The sequence below is a fragment of the Triturus cristatus genome, chromosome 12, assembly GCF_964204655.1.
Source record: "Triturus cristatus chromosome 12, aTriCri1.1, whole genome shotgun sequence".
Taxonomy (NCBI): Eukaryota; Metazoa; Chordata; class Amphibia; order Caudata; family Salamandridae; genus Triturus; species Triturus cristatus.
The window spans coordinates 200,336,513-200,354,200 of record NC_140595.1 but is presented as its reverse complement, the minus strand read 5'-3'; the positions used below and the strand labels follow the sequence as shown (position 1 = coordinate 200,354,200).

Sequence of the window (17,688 nt, the reverse complement as noted above, 5' to 3'; positions counted from 1 at the left end):
CTGATGACGCCCGCGGACTCCTGCAAAAACCCGGAGTCTGCGGTGATTTTTCGGAGCTAGTTCGCCCCGGGACCCGAAGGCAAGATGGCGCCCACATACTCCTGCCCGTGACTGCAGCGCGGCCGGACCCGGACACCGAGCAGCGCGACGCCGGAGGGGAGGGGCACCCGATGGTTGGCCCCGATAGTGGCGGAGCAAGACTGTGTACCCTGACGAAGGATAACCTCCCGCCGGCCGCCACCGCCACGACAGGCTGCAGAGGGGGACGCCCAGCGATGACCCGCGGTCGGGGACGGCAGGACCTTACCTAAGCGGCAGGACCCCAGGGCACGTATCCAGTGTGGCGGCCGAGCAGATCTCCGTCTCCGCCGGTGTGCGGCTGCCGGGAACCGGATCGCCGGGGCCGGCCGCCCCAGCATATCGAATGGGGCATTGTCGAGTCGGGCCTGCCTGATCCCAACATGGTGCCAGTGAGGAGGAAAGAGCCGGATCACAGAGAAGGGTTCCCCATGAGATCTCCGAGGGCCCGGTGGCAGGTGAGAGGCGGGAACTAGCTTCAATCCTGCTGGCGCTAATAGCGTGGATGCCTCCCGGCTCACTGCAATACCCACGTGATGGCCATATCCAGAGACCGTTCCTGCCTGACCCTAACATGGAGACTATAAGGCAGCCAGGTGATCTGTGGGCGCACTAAGGCTTATCCCACAGTGGCAGCAGACTCGGATCTGACGCGCCCTAGACACAGGCTCTCGGCACTACCCACCAACTAGAACCCAGCGGGGAGACTCTAAAGGAGCAGGGCCGTGTCCCCAACGAGGGCTGTCGACATAACAGACACTAACTCAGGAGAGACTGAAGTTGGGACACCCGGTGAGCCCCAATACCACACCCCACATGTAATAGTGCACACGGAAATAGTGTGTGAGAGTTGCAGCGGGGACTCGCCGCACGCGTGACTGGCGGCCAGGCGGAGAACGCCCCACCGGGGCGGCGAAGACCTGCGGACACACTGCGCCCCTTACACCAAGCGGGCGACCAGACAGATAAACTGGCCACACGACAACGGGCCGACTACGCTCCACCCGCCAACTGCACTGAGCGCGACACACCTCATCCCGAACGCCGCCATGGGGAAGCCCAGAGCCACACAGCAGGCGACGGTCCTGGAGACCGCACCAGAGAACCTGCCGCGCTCTCATACGCTGGCCAGGTTCCCCACCACCCAGCCGGATCCGACCATCTCGGACAAACTGGATCAAGTGCTAGCAGCCATCGAACTGTCGAGGGTCTCCATGGAGGAGCATCTCGGCACTCTGACCACGGACCTTAGTCTCATCCGAGATGATCATAGAAAGCTGGCCGACAGGGTAAAGGATGGGGAGAAGTCACTGGCAGAGCTACAACCCACCGTCATCGAACACCAAAAGGCGACGGGGTCGGCGCTGGCCCGCCTGGCGGCCATGGAGGAGCGCCTGGACGATTTGGAGGGGCGCACGAGACGCTGCAACATTCGCGTCCTGGACCTACCGGAAGGAGTCGAAGGGGCGCATCCAATCACGTACATGGAGACCTGGGTCAAATCTTTCACTCCACCCACGGAACGCACAGCTTTGTTCTCCATAGAACGAGCCCACCGAGTTCCGGCCCGCAAGCCGCCACCCGGCGTCCCAACCCGGCCGCTCCTCGCCAAATTTCTGCACTTCCAAGACCGCGACGCGGTGCTCAGGGCTGCCAGGAACGCGGGCCCCTTGCAGGTGGAAAACAAGCGCATCATGGTCTTCCCCGACTATGCCCGGGCGGTGCTGAAACCATGATCATCGTTCCTGGAGGTAAAACGCCGACTGCGAGCTAGCAACATACAATACTCATTATTATTCCCGGCCCGGATGAAAGTGATCCATGAAGGCACCACCCACTTCTTCTTCACTGCCGGAGACGCTTGTGACTGGGCAGACCACTACTGCGCGCAGAGCTCTACAGCAGAGGCCACTCGGGAGCGGACGAATAGATCTCCGCGTGCCAGGCGGCACGGCCGGCAGCCATCACAAACCCGGAGACGGCAGGGCAGGAGAGAGTTAACGGAACGTCGTATCCAAGACTCCCCGGACCTGGAGCAAATCATACAGGAGCGACGCAAGGCCATGCAGGCGGTGACGGATCTCGGGACTGCCATGCAGGGAGAAGACTTAGACGGTGCCCCACATCTTTTCTCGTCGGAAGGAGAAGATGAAAGTGACGAGACTCAATCTAAAACTGACTCTGTCACTGTGAGAAGTTGGCCTGGCATATGCTGTCTCCTAGTTATAGGGGACACCTTGCACCAGTCCAATTCGACTCTTATTGATGATAGGTTTAAGACAACCTTTAAAGAAAGCTATCCTAGTGGTAGCTGTGGAGAGCAGCCTTCAGGCTAAGTCTTGAAGGAGTGTTAAGCTTATTGTTTTACCATAGATAACCTCTTGAATGACCAAATGAAAGAGTAGTCCACACAGGTATATATATAAAATATATGTATTTATTCTAGACAGAATCCCACAAGTATTTTTATGAGGCTGAGGCAAAGTTACAATTCAAACAAGCATTGATAGATACAATAAATAGCACTGGAATCATAGGGCCCCGGGGGGGGACCAAACCATATATTAAAAAAGTGGTATAAGAACCACGACAATTCTACAGACAATGCCTAGGGCATTTAGGATCGCTGGCCCCTTAAGAATCCACCCCAGGTTATGAGGAAGGGGACCCACGGGAGGCGCGTGCAGTGGAAATAGCTGCTATCGGGATCTCTATTAAAGCATATGGAGAATGTCGCGGTTTGATTTAAACAGATTAAAGACACTTCTAGCAGGAGCTCAAAGTTAAAAACTTAGAGTTAAGCTTTTGAGGAGCCCACTACCACGGGAGTACCGAGGTACCACTGTTACCTGCCCCAGGGAAGCCGGGTGCATAGGTCGTTTTCGATGTCGGGTCACGGGCTGATTTTCAATGGGAAACTGTACAAAACTGCTGCTAGCCAAAAGCGTTGATGATGCCGTGAAGATTGAAGTTGTAGATCTTGTAGAGAAGAACCTGAAAGCAGAGGGGACAGAGTCTGGGTCACGGCACAGTGACCAGGGAGCTCAAAGGAAAGAGCCCTTCAATGTCAGGTGCTTCAAGTGGAAAGAGGTGTAGCTTGGATCTGCAGCCACGGGCTCCGGGAGGCTTCAAGGAAGGCCAGCTTCGGGAGGGCGACTGTCCCACGTCAGATGAGGGTCGCTGCGGTGTTAGTGTCCGGATTGGATCCACTAAGCCTTGGCAACCGCAACCCACGCAAGATGAACAAATCAGCTACTGCTGCCGACCCACGAGGTCTGTGAGAGGTCTCCTTTAGAGAGACTGTAGATCAGGCCTGGAGCAACCAGGGGAACTCTTGGAAGTCGAGATTGTCCTCCGCTAGGGCGCACAAGTCGAGAGACAAGGGACCGCGGAAGGCAGAAAACTGGAGTGCGTAAAAGGGAGCCCACGGGCCTCCAAAGGGGGCTAGGGCGCTGATCTTTGGCACAATTGCTGCTGGGTGGTTGGCTCAATAATGGGCCAAAGCAAAACACCCCACTGGTCAGGGTCGTGTGCTATGCAAGAGGTGGCCGGTGTCCTGGGGTATTTGGAATCTCGGCACCCACGTGGTCCACGGTGCTCAGACTTGCTATGCACACTTACTGGCCTCTGGGATGCTTAGGAAACCCACCTCAAGGTTTCTGGGAGTCGACGAAGTCCGTAGGAGCAGCGAAGTTCCAACCGGGTCACTTGCAGTGTTTCAGGTGCCTGCCAAGCAGGGGGGTAACTCCTTTACCCCAAGGGAGATTTCTTCAGTCAGCTGGGCAGCAGCTCGTCGAAGGTCAAGTCTGTGAAGTCCAAGATTAATCTGAGGTTCTGGGGACACAGTATTCACCTTTATCCCCAAGATTAGGGGAGGGTCCAGATCAGAGCCTACCAATGAGAGTTGAGGCGGGAAAGGGTGGCTACACCCACTCCCCTTTGTGTGTTTCCCGCCTGGGCGATGGGCAGGATGCCCCTGAACCGGTTCCAGGCGGTGTATGCAGAATGTAGGCGCTGTAGCAACCTATGTGCAACTTTGAAAGGCAACATATGGTGCACCCACCCAGTTCCAATCCACATACCCTGTCTGGGGAGGTGCTAGCACCTCCCTGCCACAGGAGCCCCATTGTCCAGCTGGCGAGGCTGGGATTTTCCCCAGCATCAGCCAGCCAGAGTCGTGTGGGTGGCGGGTAGTAGCCATTTTGTACTACGTGTGCACTTTTAAATTGGTGTCTAAATTCTGCCGCTTTTCCCATATCGCCCCTCTAGCAGGGGGAATCGTGCCCTCATGCCCATGGCTGGACTGGGGGTAGGATTCCTACATGTTTGACACCAAACATGATATGGTTCTGTGTAGCCATTCTCAAGTTATCACGCTATCGCGATAGACTTACAATGCGGTTAAGAGTATATGGTATGGCTACACTACAAACCTCTAGGTCTGTTTGAGCAGTTTAAGTACTTCCGGTTCACGATCCGGTTTTTTCACCATATAAACATCCGGACCTTTTCAGTCCGTTGACAACTCGTTCACTTGCTGAGGCGTTTCGTCGGATTCTTAGGCTCGTTATTCTTCAATAGGTAAGGATTCTTCACCTGATCATTACGGTGGTTTACCAACCTTATATCTTGACCTAGAGCCGCGTCTTAATTTTCCCGGCTTTCTTTCTCTTCTCTTTTTTCTACAGCTCACCACACACTTAAACTTAAGGTAAGATCTTTTACGCACTTTTAATGTCTAGCACCAGTTTATATCGGTCTGTCTTTCTCTGCTTGCACACGTCACAACTCTTCGCGTTATCGTCTGTTGATATGTTCTACTTTCTCTACACAGAGCCACAAAGTAGCTTGACAGAGGTAAGCTTATGAATCCATTGCACCATTACAGATCTATGTTTACGTCCTTTATTTTAGGTCCCAGTTGCTAGATTAACCCCATGTGGTTCATTTTTTACATCTACAGAATCACGAGGTTCCTCACTCAACAGAAAACAAACATTACACACACACAGGTAACTCATTTTTGAGGCGTGATTGGTACACAATTGATTGCCAGAGATTGAGTCCCTAAAAAAACAATTTAAACAATGAAATGTTTTATTTGTTATTTTTTCGCAGATTGGCCCCTGACGAAGGAACAGTGGTTCCGAAATGCATTGGGCATTCTATTTTCTATTTTTTTTGTGTTGTAATCATGTTATATATTGAATTGTTGACATCAAATGTATTGAAGTCACGCTACACATGAATACTGTATGTAAATGAGTTTGATGCATACAGCTTATGATTTTGTTCCGGTACAGACTGGATTTACCTTATTTGTTGTCTCACGCCTGAACATAATGAAATGATTCAGTGAATTTTTTGTTTCCTTGTTGAAAATTAAACAAATACTATGAATCAAATTGGTTAGTGTCAGTTTAGACACTTTATGAACAGTGCTCAGCTACACACAGGTCCGTATCCTGTCATTACTTGTTTTTACACTACAAACAACCCAGCAATGATTTTACGAAGATTGCAGAGAGGCCCTACTCAGGTAGGGGTCCCCCCTCACACATACCTTAGCACCCTGCCTTGTAGGATTAGCAAGGCCTGCTATAGGGGTGACCTATGAGAGTATATGTTTTGTAATGGGGTGGGATATAGGGTACCTATATCCCTGTAAGGGGTGCTAGCACCACCTTACCCAGACTACAGTAGTGGTCTGGTGGTGTCAGTTTGTATGGCTGTCCCAGGGTGGCACAATAAGTGCTGCAGTCCTGGTAGGCCTACTGAGGGACCCATGCCCTGGGTACCTAGGGTACCATCTACAAAGGACTGTCAGGGCATCCTCAGTATCCAATTGGTTTGTACCTAGGGTACTCACATCGTTTAAGAGAGGAAGCAGATAGGCTGGGGTCCTGTATAGCAGGGCCACAGCCTGGCTAGAGTCATAAAATAGTCAAAACATCAGCAAAAAGTTAGGGGCAACTATACAGTCGATGCTACTCTCCTACAGTCACCATGCCCCGGGTCACCCCCAAACGGCCGACACTCTGCACTGAGGATACACGAATTGACGAGCAGAAGTATTCGGTAAGAGTGGCGGACATGTACCCCCGCACCCCGATACACCACACTCACGAAATGCATTGCCACATTTTCTTTGGGTTCATCAACCGGACGACGAACATTGATCCTACTAATGCCCTATCAAGACTCTGCCCCGCAGGCATGCGCTGCCACCCCCTTGCATCGATTGTTCACTCTCTAGTTCCATGAGAGTTAGTTTGGACGTATCGGCCTCGCCGATAGGTCCCAGGTATCCCACCCCAGTTGATTGTTCCACCGACCAGGTTAATTCTTACCCTTTACCCCCCCAGGGAATGCCAGTGACAAGCTAACCGCCACCCTTGGGCGGTTGCCACCAACCTACATATCTGCTGGATGCAGGGCCAGGACACAGTCAGCACTTATAGCACAGCCACTCCTCACCGCACCTAAGGGCGCAGGTACCACTCACCACATATCCAAATGGAGAACACAGACGTTAGCGTACTAACCTTGAACACAAGGGGCCTCCACACGCCACGCAAACGGTACGCGGTCTACTCCTATATCAAGCGTCACCACTCACAAATAGCGTTCCTCCAAGAGACCCATCTCACCATCCCAGAGATTAACAAACTACGGGCCACCATATGCGCCACGTCATACTCCGCTTACACACGGGGCGCGCTGGTCTGGGTTCGACCGGGCACCCCATTCCGAGAGCTCCGAAGAGTGGTGGACAAAGAGGGATGATATGCACTGTTCGAGGGACTCTTGGATGGGCAGCCCATTCTCTTGGGTAGCATCTATACCCCAAATATCGACCAAGACAAGTTTTGGAAATCCCTTACTGGGGTGTTAGCTCAATTCACAACTATCCCATGGATCTTAGGGGGAGACTACAACTGCGCGCTCAACATCACACTGGACAGATCCCATTCACCACCGCCACATTCTTCTGCACCCAAACAGACTGAGCACTTCCTAAGGTGGGTCACACACTGGGCGCTAATAGAAGCTTGGAGAGCACATTACCCTCAGACACGTCTCTACTCATTTCATTCCATACCACATAACCTGCGGGTCCGTCTGGACAGATTCTTGTGTTCCCCATCCCTGATTCCTCAAATACAACACATAGATTATCTAGGCCGGGTGATTTCGGACCACGACGCGCACATCCTACGTATCAAATGGAGGCCCCCTCACCCTCCGGTGCCCACTTGGCGCCTCCCACGTGACTGTCTAACGGACCAAGTGTTCAAACACGACCACGAGCAAGACATACAGGACTACTTCTCCAATAACTCTGGGACGGCGTCCTCCAAATTGGTTGAATGGGAAGCATTTAAGATAGTAGCACGGGGAGCATGCATTAAGCAAATAATAGGAACGCGACGCACACTCGAACGCACACTCACCACCACGGAACTGAAGTTAGCCACCCTCACTCGACAGGAAGATGCCAATGCTGCAACTGCAGCACAAGTAGCGGCAGCCAAAACACAACACGCTGCTGCTATGGCAGACCTACGCAAATACAATTTTAGAGCCTACGCCTTGCGAATGCATAAAGAAAGAGATAAAACGGGCACACTCCTAGCCTGGCTAGCACGACAGGACCCTTCCGGTAATCTAGTGAGGTCCCAAATGGACATCCTAACTGCATTCCAGCAGTATTATACCACAATTTATCGCACCCCGTCACAGCTTGGGCAGGAGGCGATCGACCGCTTTCTGGAACCCCTATCTATCCCGCACATCTCAGATACGGAGAAAAACGCCCTTGACGCCGCAATAACACCGACTGACGTCACCCACACGATTCGTGCGCTGGCGCGAAATAAGGCACCAGGCCTTGACGGTCTACCTCTCGAGTATTACAGCACCTTCTCCCCCCTGCTAGTACCTCGTCTAACGGAGATGCTGGTGGTCGCTCTAGAGAGGGGAGAACTACCCAGCTCCCTCCGTGAGTCGGTCATAGTGACGTTCCTTAAACCGCACCGAGACCCGCAGCAGTTGTCCTCTTACCGCCCAATCACGCTCCTGTCGGCCGACTGTAAAATACTGGGGACATTTCTAGCGGAGAGGTACGAACAAATTTTGCGACCCTTAATCCATCCGGATCAATGTGGGTTTGTACCGGGCAGGAATACATCACAAAACATGCGGCGCTTGTTCCATATTCAGGATCAAGTCGAAAATACACACCCTAACACGGTCTGCCTAATCTTAGACCTCGAAAAGGCCTTTGATACTCTTACTTGGCCATACCTTTTCGCTGTGTTGCAGCGAGTGGAGATAGGCCCAACCCTCCTCGCGTATACAAGGCTTCTCTACACCGGGCTCACATCCCACATTCGACTGGGCCGCCATATCTCCTCATCAATCGAGGTGGAGAGGGGGACGTGGCAGGGGTGCCCACTATCGCCCCTGCTCTTCGCCCTAGCGGTGGAACCGCTGGCAATCCGATTGCGTGAGGAGGGAATCTAATGGGGCATCCCCATAGCGGACACCGTCCATAGTGTCTCCATGTACGCGGACGACCTCCTAATATATATCCGTGATATCACCACGGACCTCACATCCCTATGGACAACCCTAACGGAATTCGCGGAGGCGTCTGGTCTCAAAGTAAACTGGGACAAATCTACCCTATACCCACTACATGCAAGCTTCAGGCCGCTGGAGGTGCGAATCGGTACGCAGCACCTCTCATGGAGCATACACGCCCCCGATATCTCGGCATCCACCTATACCACTCCCCTACGGACCTATATGCGCGGGCTGGCATTCGGTCGGCGGTGGGATTCTGGAAAAATCTCCCGTTGGCCCCGATAGGTCGGGTGGCCATAGCGAAGATGATCGCAGTCCCCCGTCTACTGTATTACTTCACAAATTTGCCGGTGATCCCGCCCAGGGCCTTTTTTCGAGACCTGGACTCGCTCCTTCGCTCACTCATCTGGGGCACGCACAGACATCGGATAGCCCTCACCAAGCTGCAATTACCCACCACACAAGGGGGACTGGGCGCCCCATCCTTTGAGTCGTACTTCCTGGCGGCGCAGTTACAATGGCTGTCGTACTGGACGGCGGGTAGGAATACAGGAGAAACACATACGTCCCAAGGCCGGGTCCCTACCCTGGAGCTCTGTCGCCTACTGCTTCCAGGTACTAAACCTCGATGGACATATCCGTTACAGGTGTCAGTGGCCCGCCGATGTATGCAAAGGATCCACCGCATGTCAACGGGGACCCCACATTACTCCCCACGGCTACCGCTGGTCGGCTGGCCCAAGAGGGAAATGTACTTTACGGTAGCCATGCTCCGTGCGTGGTCGGACTGCGATATAACAGAGGCAGAGGCATTGTTCGCGGAGGGGCAGTTCAGACCCTATGTTAGAAATGGGATTTCTGGTTGGCTAGGGCTTGCGCCAAAGCCAGGCAGAATCCACCACTCTAAGTCAGGGCTGGGGAGTTACACGCCAAAGATAACCTCTGCTCACCCCCTTGGTAGCTTGGCACGAGCAGTCAGGCGTATCCCGGAGGCAATGTGTAAAGCGTTTGCGCGCGCACCCAGCAACAACACCCAAGGCCCACCACAAAGAAACTCCACACAAGGTTATATATAAAATAGCCTTTGTATTATACCAAACACATTAGATAATAAATACACACTTTACAATGTGCCACTGGCACGGGCAGAATTTACAGGGGGAATTATCTACATGGGACAGGGCCTCATGGACCACTGTCAGGAATAAGCACTTTTAGAACTAGTACGTTGTAGACTTAGCTCTTTGTAGGAATAATACTTTATAACATAGCACACACAATCACTGTAGCACCAATTATAAAATGTAGCGCACAACCAGTAACCACTGGTAACAGGTAAGTACCACCTACGCAACCCTAACCACCTTAGGAAAATATTACGCAGGGAACCATGAACTCACTAGTATCACTATACTAGGTAACACAACCTCCTAGGTATAAAAATACATCTAGAGGTGAAAACAGCATCAAGGCAGGGCACATTGCGCAAAAGTATACATGTTAAAATGACCATGCACCCTAGGGAAGGGCACAACACAGGAAAACTGTCCCCAGGCCACTTGGCCTCTCAGGGGCTCAAACGCCCTTTGTCCAGCAGAGTCAGGGCTAGACTGCGCAGGCTGCGCAAGCCAAAGCGTAAAGCAACAGGGCACAACCTAAACGTTGCAGCTGCCCACTAAGTGCTGGGCAGCTGGGAAAAGGAGCCTGGGCACCACTGTGCCTTTTAAAACAAATATGTAGCCCGGGAGCCACCTAGGCTCTGGGAAGGTGTATGCCACACTATGGAGCCTCTCTGGGCTCTTAAAGAATAATGCCCCCAAAACGTTGGAGCCTGTCAGGGCTCTAAAACAAATATGGCCCGTTGGAGTCCCTCTGGACTCTACAAAATACTGCCCCCGTCGTTGGAGCGCACTAGCGCCCTAAACAAACAAGGCTGCGTCCGTTGGAGCCCTCTAGGCTCTTGAGCGACTATGCTCCCGTACGTTGGAGCGCACTAGCGCTCTGAACAAACAAGGCTGCGTCCGTTGGAGCCCTCTAGGCTCTTGAGCGACTATGCTCCCGTACGTTGGAGCGCACTAGCGCTCTGAACAAACAATGCTGCCCCCAACGAGGTAAGTTCTCACCTGTTGGAGCACACGGGCTCTGTGGATCGGAGGTGCCACTCGCGGGGCTCTCTGTGAGCCTGGGAGCCCCGCACCGTGCTCGCGCCTGGCTTCACCCGGCCCCCTCCTCAGGACCGGGACTCGGTTCGGCGGTTGCTTCCCCCCTCTTTTCCAGTTACAGGGGAAGGCTGGCAGGGAGCTTGCGAGGCTCCGGGCAAGCCGCGCGCCTCAATGCCCCGCCCACCACCAGGCTGGACTTCTTTTTGCTTCTGGGTCGCCGCAGGCAGCGCGGCGTCCCAGAGTTCCCGGCGACGGCGGCGATACGGGGTGGGCTCCCGTAGTTTAACCACAGAGATAAGCGGGGTGGGCACCCGCGACGACACAAGTATGCGGGGTGGGCTCCCGCCTTCGGGAAAGTAACGCCAGCAGCGGGGTAGGCTCCCGCTTAAGCACATAAACGTGGGTGGGCACCCGCTCGTAATTATAATAAGCCGACAGGCGGCGGGGTAGGCTCCCACATGGTGCAGCTTCGGGCTGTAGGCAGATCCGCAGCGCTTCTCCTCTAAAGCGCTCTCCAGTACTACAGATATAGAGCTCCCCAGGTGCTGCAGTCCACAGTTCCCGAGAGAAAGGGGAAAGCTCTCCTCAGCCAGGCAGTCCAGGGGAAGTCTTTGGATGCAGGGGGACAAAGGCTGGGCCCAGGGGCCAGCTCACAGGGCCCTCCAGCAGGGAGGCAGTCCCCAGTGGCGGTCTCTCCTGGCGCCCAGCAGCAGCAGGCCCCCTCAAAGTAGGATCAGAAGGAGAACAACATTCATGGGGTCACAGCCCCTTCTTACACACAGCTTTCCTTTGTTACAAGGTGCAGGGAAGGGGCGAACCAGTTACAACTGGTTCCTGAGCACTTTGTTTTGCTCAGCCCCTCTCCCTATTCACAGAACAGGCCAGGGTCATCAGTCGCACCACAGGGGGCGGAGCCAGCATTGTGTGGGGAAGCCCAGCCCTTTTCAGGTCCCAGGTGTACTCCTCCCACCCATCTGGCTGCTGATCTCCCTATTCACCACTGGGTGACTCCTCCTGACTCTGGGGATTCCCTAGCCCATCACATGACCTCAGCCAGCCAATCGCCAGACAAGGCACTCATCTCACACTGCACACAAAAATGCCAACTTCTAGAAGTAGCACTTCCACACTAGGTATATTGACGCCGCACACATCATCGCGCAGCATGCCATCACACGAGTCCGCACATACCAAACTCGCACCTGCACTCCCCACGCATCAGGAACTACCAGGGTCACACACATTCCCCATTCATTCCTATGGGAGGGCAGGTCAGTCTAACTAAACCATACACAGAGCGCACGCGCTTTCCACTGGGATAGTGTGAAAGCGCCTAGAGGCCTAAAACCACTAGTCCTCCATAGGGAAAGAGCTAATATACTCGCAAAAAGTTTAGGGGTGAACCTGCCAGAAGGGCCAAGTCCAACACCCTATGATCAGATCGCGGAGGATTATGGTTTATCCGCGGGACAGTTTTCAACCCATCGACAGCTCCTTGAGCACTTTCGGCCGCATGCGGACCTTTCCACAGGCGAGCCCAAGACCCACCCGGTCATTCACACCATCTTACATATGGGTACAGGTCGGCACTTAGTTACATGGATCTATAAATCCATCAGAGAGCTTACGAATGAACCACTGTTCACTCTTCGAGCCACATGAGAGGACGAACTTGAACGTCAGTTGCACGACCGGGAGTGGGAGAGGGCTCTAGAGTTCCCTAAAAAAGTATCGAGGAACGCACGCTTTAAAAATATACAGTTTTATGTCTTACATAGAGCGTATCTAACACCAGCGCGCCTGCAGCGGTTCTACCCGGACACTCGATTTCTCTGCCCCAGATGTCGCTCGTCGGATGCACACTTTCACCACATGTTCTGGAGCTGCCCCACTTTGCGGCAGTTCTGGTCAGTAGTCCTCGAGACACTTAAAGAGCTTACAGGCCTTCCGGACATTCACACCTGGGAGGCGGTCGCTCTCAGAATATTCCATAGACCAAAAACACTGAAGGTGCCTATTCGCTTCGTAACCTGGCAACACTACTGGCGAAAAGAAGCATTTCCATGAACTGGCGTGCCCCATCGGGACCTCCGGTGGAGGCATGTATGGGAGTGGTAAAAAAATGGGCGGCAGCAGAAGAGGAAACACTTAGGGAGGAGGAGGTGAAAGGTCTAGGGAAGCATCCCATATCTATAGAATGGGCCATACTGTCCCATCAGTTTTAACACTTACAGTCGCGTACCGCTTCTAGTGCACCGAAAAGTCCCACTGCGGAACTGGAAGCATGTAACCCCAATGTGAGTACACCTAACACAGCCCCTACCTCCCCAACCAATGAGTGAGGCACACTAACCCCTCTGTGCACTACACGACCCGCAGCCACTAGCCTGGATGTCCTGGCGCCTGCCTTCGAACAATGTCCTGACTGTGATAATTGTTTATTGTAAAAATGATAATAAACACATGTTTAAAAAAAAAAAAAAAGTAATCAAAACCTTTTACTCGTTCCAATTGAACTCCCTCCATCGTCATCCTACCTCTAAAGGACCGATGAGGGTTCATTGCCATAAATTCTGTAGACTTCTTGATGTACAAAACGCTGCAAAAGAATCTAAAACAGATTGGAGGTCCATTGTGTTCTGGATAAAAAGAGCGTGTCGTCGGCAAACATAAGGAGGGGGACACTAACACCAGCTGGTTTAGAGGCATCATGGTTGCACTGTCCCAGCCACTCATCTGCACCATTAATATATAGACTAAAAAGTGTTGATGCGAGCAGGCAACCTTGTCTAACATCAAGATTTATGCGTATCCTAGATGTGAGATCTCCTCCCATATTCCATCTTACATGAGCAAAAGTTTCAGCGTGTAGAGTCTTCAGAACCCATTGGAGATCCATGGGTATACCATAAGATTCCAAGACCTTCCACAGATTTTCCCTCTGAACCAGGTCAAATGCTACCCTCAGATCTATGAAAGTGACATATAGATGGTCTAGCCCCAAGACAACATAGTTCCAACATATTGTCTTGTAGCAGAAGACCTGGTCGAGGGTGCTGATCTTATTTCTGAAGCCCGCTGAGGTATGGTGGTTGGATATCCATGTTTGGAGTCTGCTGTAGTCTGATTGTTTCCCGACTGCTGGAGAACCGAGAATCAACAGAGATGGTGAGCTTGTCTACAAGATAAGCGGGGGTGCTGGTTGTGATGGCTTTGTAAATGTTGCGGTTGGTTTTGAAGATGGTGCGAGAGTTCCATCAGGATGGGTGTGATGCAATCGTATTTTTTCAGGCCCTGGTTGAGACATGTTGCTGCATTTAGGATTCTCTTAAAGCATGCCATTGTGGATTGTGGGAGGCCATGAGCAGGGTGTTACCACCATCCTGATGTAAGAGTACGAGTGCTTGAACAGGAGTTCTGAAGTCACTTTCTGGAAGAAATGATTTCCCTTACTTTAGAAGAAAGAGCTGGTACCAGGTCCTCTTTGGTTTTGCATGATATCAAATCAGACAGTAGGATGTGTGGTGCTCCAAAGACTCCTTAAATTTAGCTCTAAAAAGATTCAACAAAAAGCTGTGGGTCGCAAGTCTTGCTTATTGTGACCAATATCACACACTCCATATAGTCAGGGGCTCTGAAATTATGTGGTTAGGGAGGACCAAATTATGCGACAGGGTTGACTATATTATGTTGCAAGAAAAGGCAAATTATGCATATTGTGATAGTATTACTTTATTATTTTTCTATTTTTACTCACGTTAACACTGTATGGGCAAACAATTGTGAAGGGCCTTACACTACAGCACAGCACATGCTGCTGCGTTTTTAGCAACTTTCGATCAGTTAGAGCTAGATGTAAAAGACATTTGCAGCAAGTTATGTTGAATTATAGGTAATTTTATTGCTAATAATCTTGATATTCAAGTCCTTAATATCATTGTTGTTATTCGTATTGTTATGTTGTTTTTCTACTATTAGCATTATTATGTATATTAAAAGGTCTGTTGACTCTTTTTCTCATGCAGGTGTGTCCTGGCTCTCCTCCTGGTGTTTGGGTGTGCAGCACAGATATGATGTTATCTGTTCCCTCTGGCCCAGGTGAGGAGACACTGGCATGCGGCTCATCTCATTCCTATACTGCTGTACCCCTGCTGTATCCGCACTTGGACCCTCACCACACACTTCTGTCAGTGTATTCCAGTGCTGACCCTTAGTAACTACTGCTATTCCAACACTGCCTCCACTCTTCTCCCTCTTAAGGGTTGTCTCCTGTAAAGCAGCCCACTGACAGTGTACCTTATTGTAGTGCTGCAATTCTGACATGGCTTTGCCCCCCTGAATATGATGAGGGGCCACTGAGTCTCCCATATCTCACAGATATTCGTTGGCCTTGGGCTGGATCGGAGCGCTTGAAGTACTGGGGGCCCTAATTGAATGGCTGAGGGCCCCCTGCACCACAGGGGCTGCAGGGGTCTATAGTACATGCCTGAGCCTAAGCATTGGCCTTAACCGCCGTTTTATTCCACTTACCCGCTTTGGCAATTCATCTATTTCTTGACCTGAAGCACTCCCTAGTGTTAAACTGATTCTTTTATTTTATTGCAGACGATTAATTAAAAAACAATTCAAATAGCTACTGACATTTTATAAAACAGTTAAACATTAATAATTATCATGCTTAATTTTCACAATAATAATTTAGTTAAATAAAAAGATACTAGGTGAGGTCACATGGGAGAATCAAAAACAAACTGCATGCACAAATGTGATTGCCCGACTTGGCACAATTATATCTTATTTAAGTCAACATTTTAATGAACCATGTATCTTGTAATCCCATCGTCAATGAAGATTTGCTTTAACAGCCTTTATCTTTCAATACTCACTCCTTTTTGTAATTACAAAGTCTTCAGCTAACACTGTCACCCAAATTATTTTTCCAACCTAGCCTAAATTCTCTAATCGCAACGAGTAACAAGCATTGGCATAGCCAATAGGTCTCGCCTTTGGGACCTTATAAGTGTTTGACCATGCAACAGTTAATGTTGTTGCACCAAGGATATTGTGCTGCATAACTAAATACTTATAAGGTCCCAAAAGCGAGACCTATTGGCTATGCCAATGCTTGTGTTTCTTGACTCTCTTTCACTCACTCTAGGGAGACCCTTCACTGTTGACAACGGCTCTAACTCCCCTCCTCGCACCGCTCTCGGGTCTCCTCCCGAGTGTTACGCCTAATGGAAGCATCGGGTCAGTAATGAGCTGTGATTCCGTTGGGAATTCTGTGAGCTGCACAAATCAAGCTTGGCTGGTTGTAGTACCGGGACACTCCTGGGAGTAGCCGTGCGCTTTACAAATATTAGTTAACATTACATAGTGTAAAATCAGTGCAAGAGGGACCAATTGTCTTGCTTGCATAGGGAACTGGAGACACTATTGCTGCGTCACTGGTTGCGAAAACTGTGAATATTTGACCCGAACCACACGAGGTGTAATGCAATTGTGCACCAACTGACCAGTGCAAAAACGCTATTCCTACCAACAAAAAATGCATTTTTGCACTCGTCAGTGAATAACAATGTTTTTGCACTGGTCGACAAGTGCAAAATTGCACCACATCGGTGTAAAGTTTATGTAACCCGGCCTGATGTTGGCCTGTACTGTACGTATCTACGGTGTGATGTGTGCACGTGAGCCCTGGCTCACATGCGGCTTGATGTTTGGATTCGATGCATGTTAACGGCGGGGATGGGCTGGAAGGATAAGTTACTTACCTGTAATCCTAGTTCTCTTCCAGGGGTATACTCATCAAAGTCATAAGCACTGAATATTCCCGCCCATGTGCGGGGACCCCGGAAATAATAAAAATTATATATGAAAAACACATATATATATACAGCTCTGTATATGTATAAACACATATATTATTTTTTCCAAACCAATGCAGCCCCCATAGAAGGCTAGACAATGTAGATATAAATATCCAAATAAACACCATAGGTATACAAATGCACCTAAAGCTCTTTTTTTTTTATTTTTTAAATGAGACAAAACTCATGAGAAAGAAAAGAAACACTGTGCCAAACACAGATCAAAAAACATTATTAGCCTGCAGGCTGCATTGCAATACAATACCATAGAGACTGAAAAGCCTTGTACAGGTAAAAACTGGCACCGTGCCTTTAAGGCAGCCCTGATTCCATTATCCCATCATGCCTCAGGGGTGACAGTTGGGTCAGTTGTTCTTTGTGGGACCCGTAGGTCTAAACACAAAGATATACCTCTTTCATATTTATTAATATAATCCTCTCATTTGCCTGGGGAGGCGGGTGAGTTGCTTATGACTTTGATGAGGATACCCATGGAAGAGAACTAGGATTACAGGTAAGTAACTTATCCTTCTCTTCCAGGGGATCCTCATCAATAGTCATAAGCACTGAATAGAATAGCAAGCCCACCTTCCACCTGCAGGCAAAATAGAAACTGCACTAAAAATGAAGACAACAACCGAGATAGCCAGTTGTTGAACAGATTCCTCAAAGAGGCTTGCCCTACTTGAGTGTCTGCTCTGGTGTCCGAGTCCAGACAATAATGCCTCGTGAATGTATGGACAGATCTCCAAGTAGCTGCTTTACAGATCTCGGAGAGTGGGACATTATTGAGAAACGCAGCAGTAGCCGCTTTTCCTCTTGTGGAATGTGCTTTAGGTAGAGGCCACAAGGTTTTTTGAGCCAGTTGGTACGCTAATTTAATGCTTGACACAATCCATCTGGCAATAGAACGTTTAGATGCTGCAAAACCTGTACGGACAGCACCATAGTTTACAAACAATCGGTCAGACTTTCTGATAGCCTTAGAT

At 50.6% G+C, this 17,688-nt stretch overlaps 1 protein-coding gene across 5 annotated transcripts in view; it reads left to right on the top strand.

Annotated features, from left to right (window-relative positions):
- The window catches only part of FCSK (fucose kinase), an 808,393-nt gene that overhangs the window by 604,546 nt on the left and 186,159 nt on the right, over positions 1 to 17,688 (top strand). For all 5 annotated transcript variants that reach the window (XM_085639472.1, XM_085639470.1, XM_085639473.1 and 2 more), the window contains one exon: positions 14,855 to 14,927. In XM_085639472.1, coding sequence (XP_085495598.1) covers positions 14,855 to 14,927 — 73 coding nt within the window. The remainder of the gene's footprint in view (positions 1 to 14,854; positions 14,928 to 17,688) is intronic.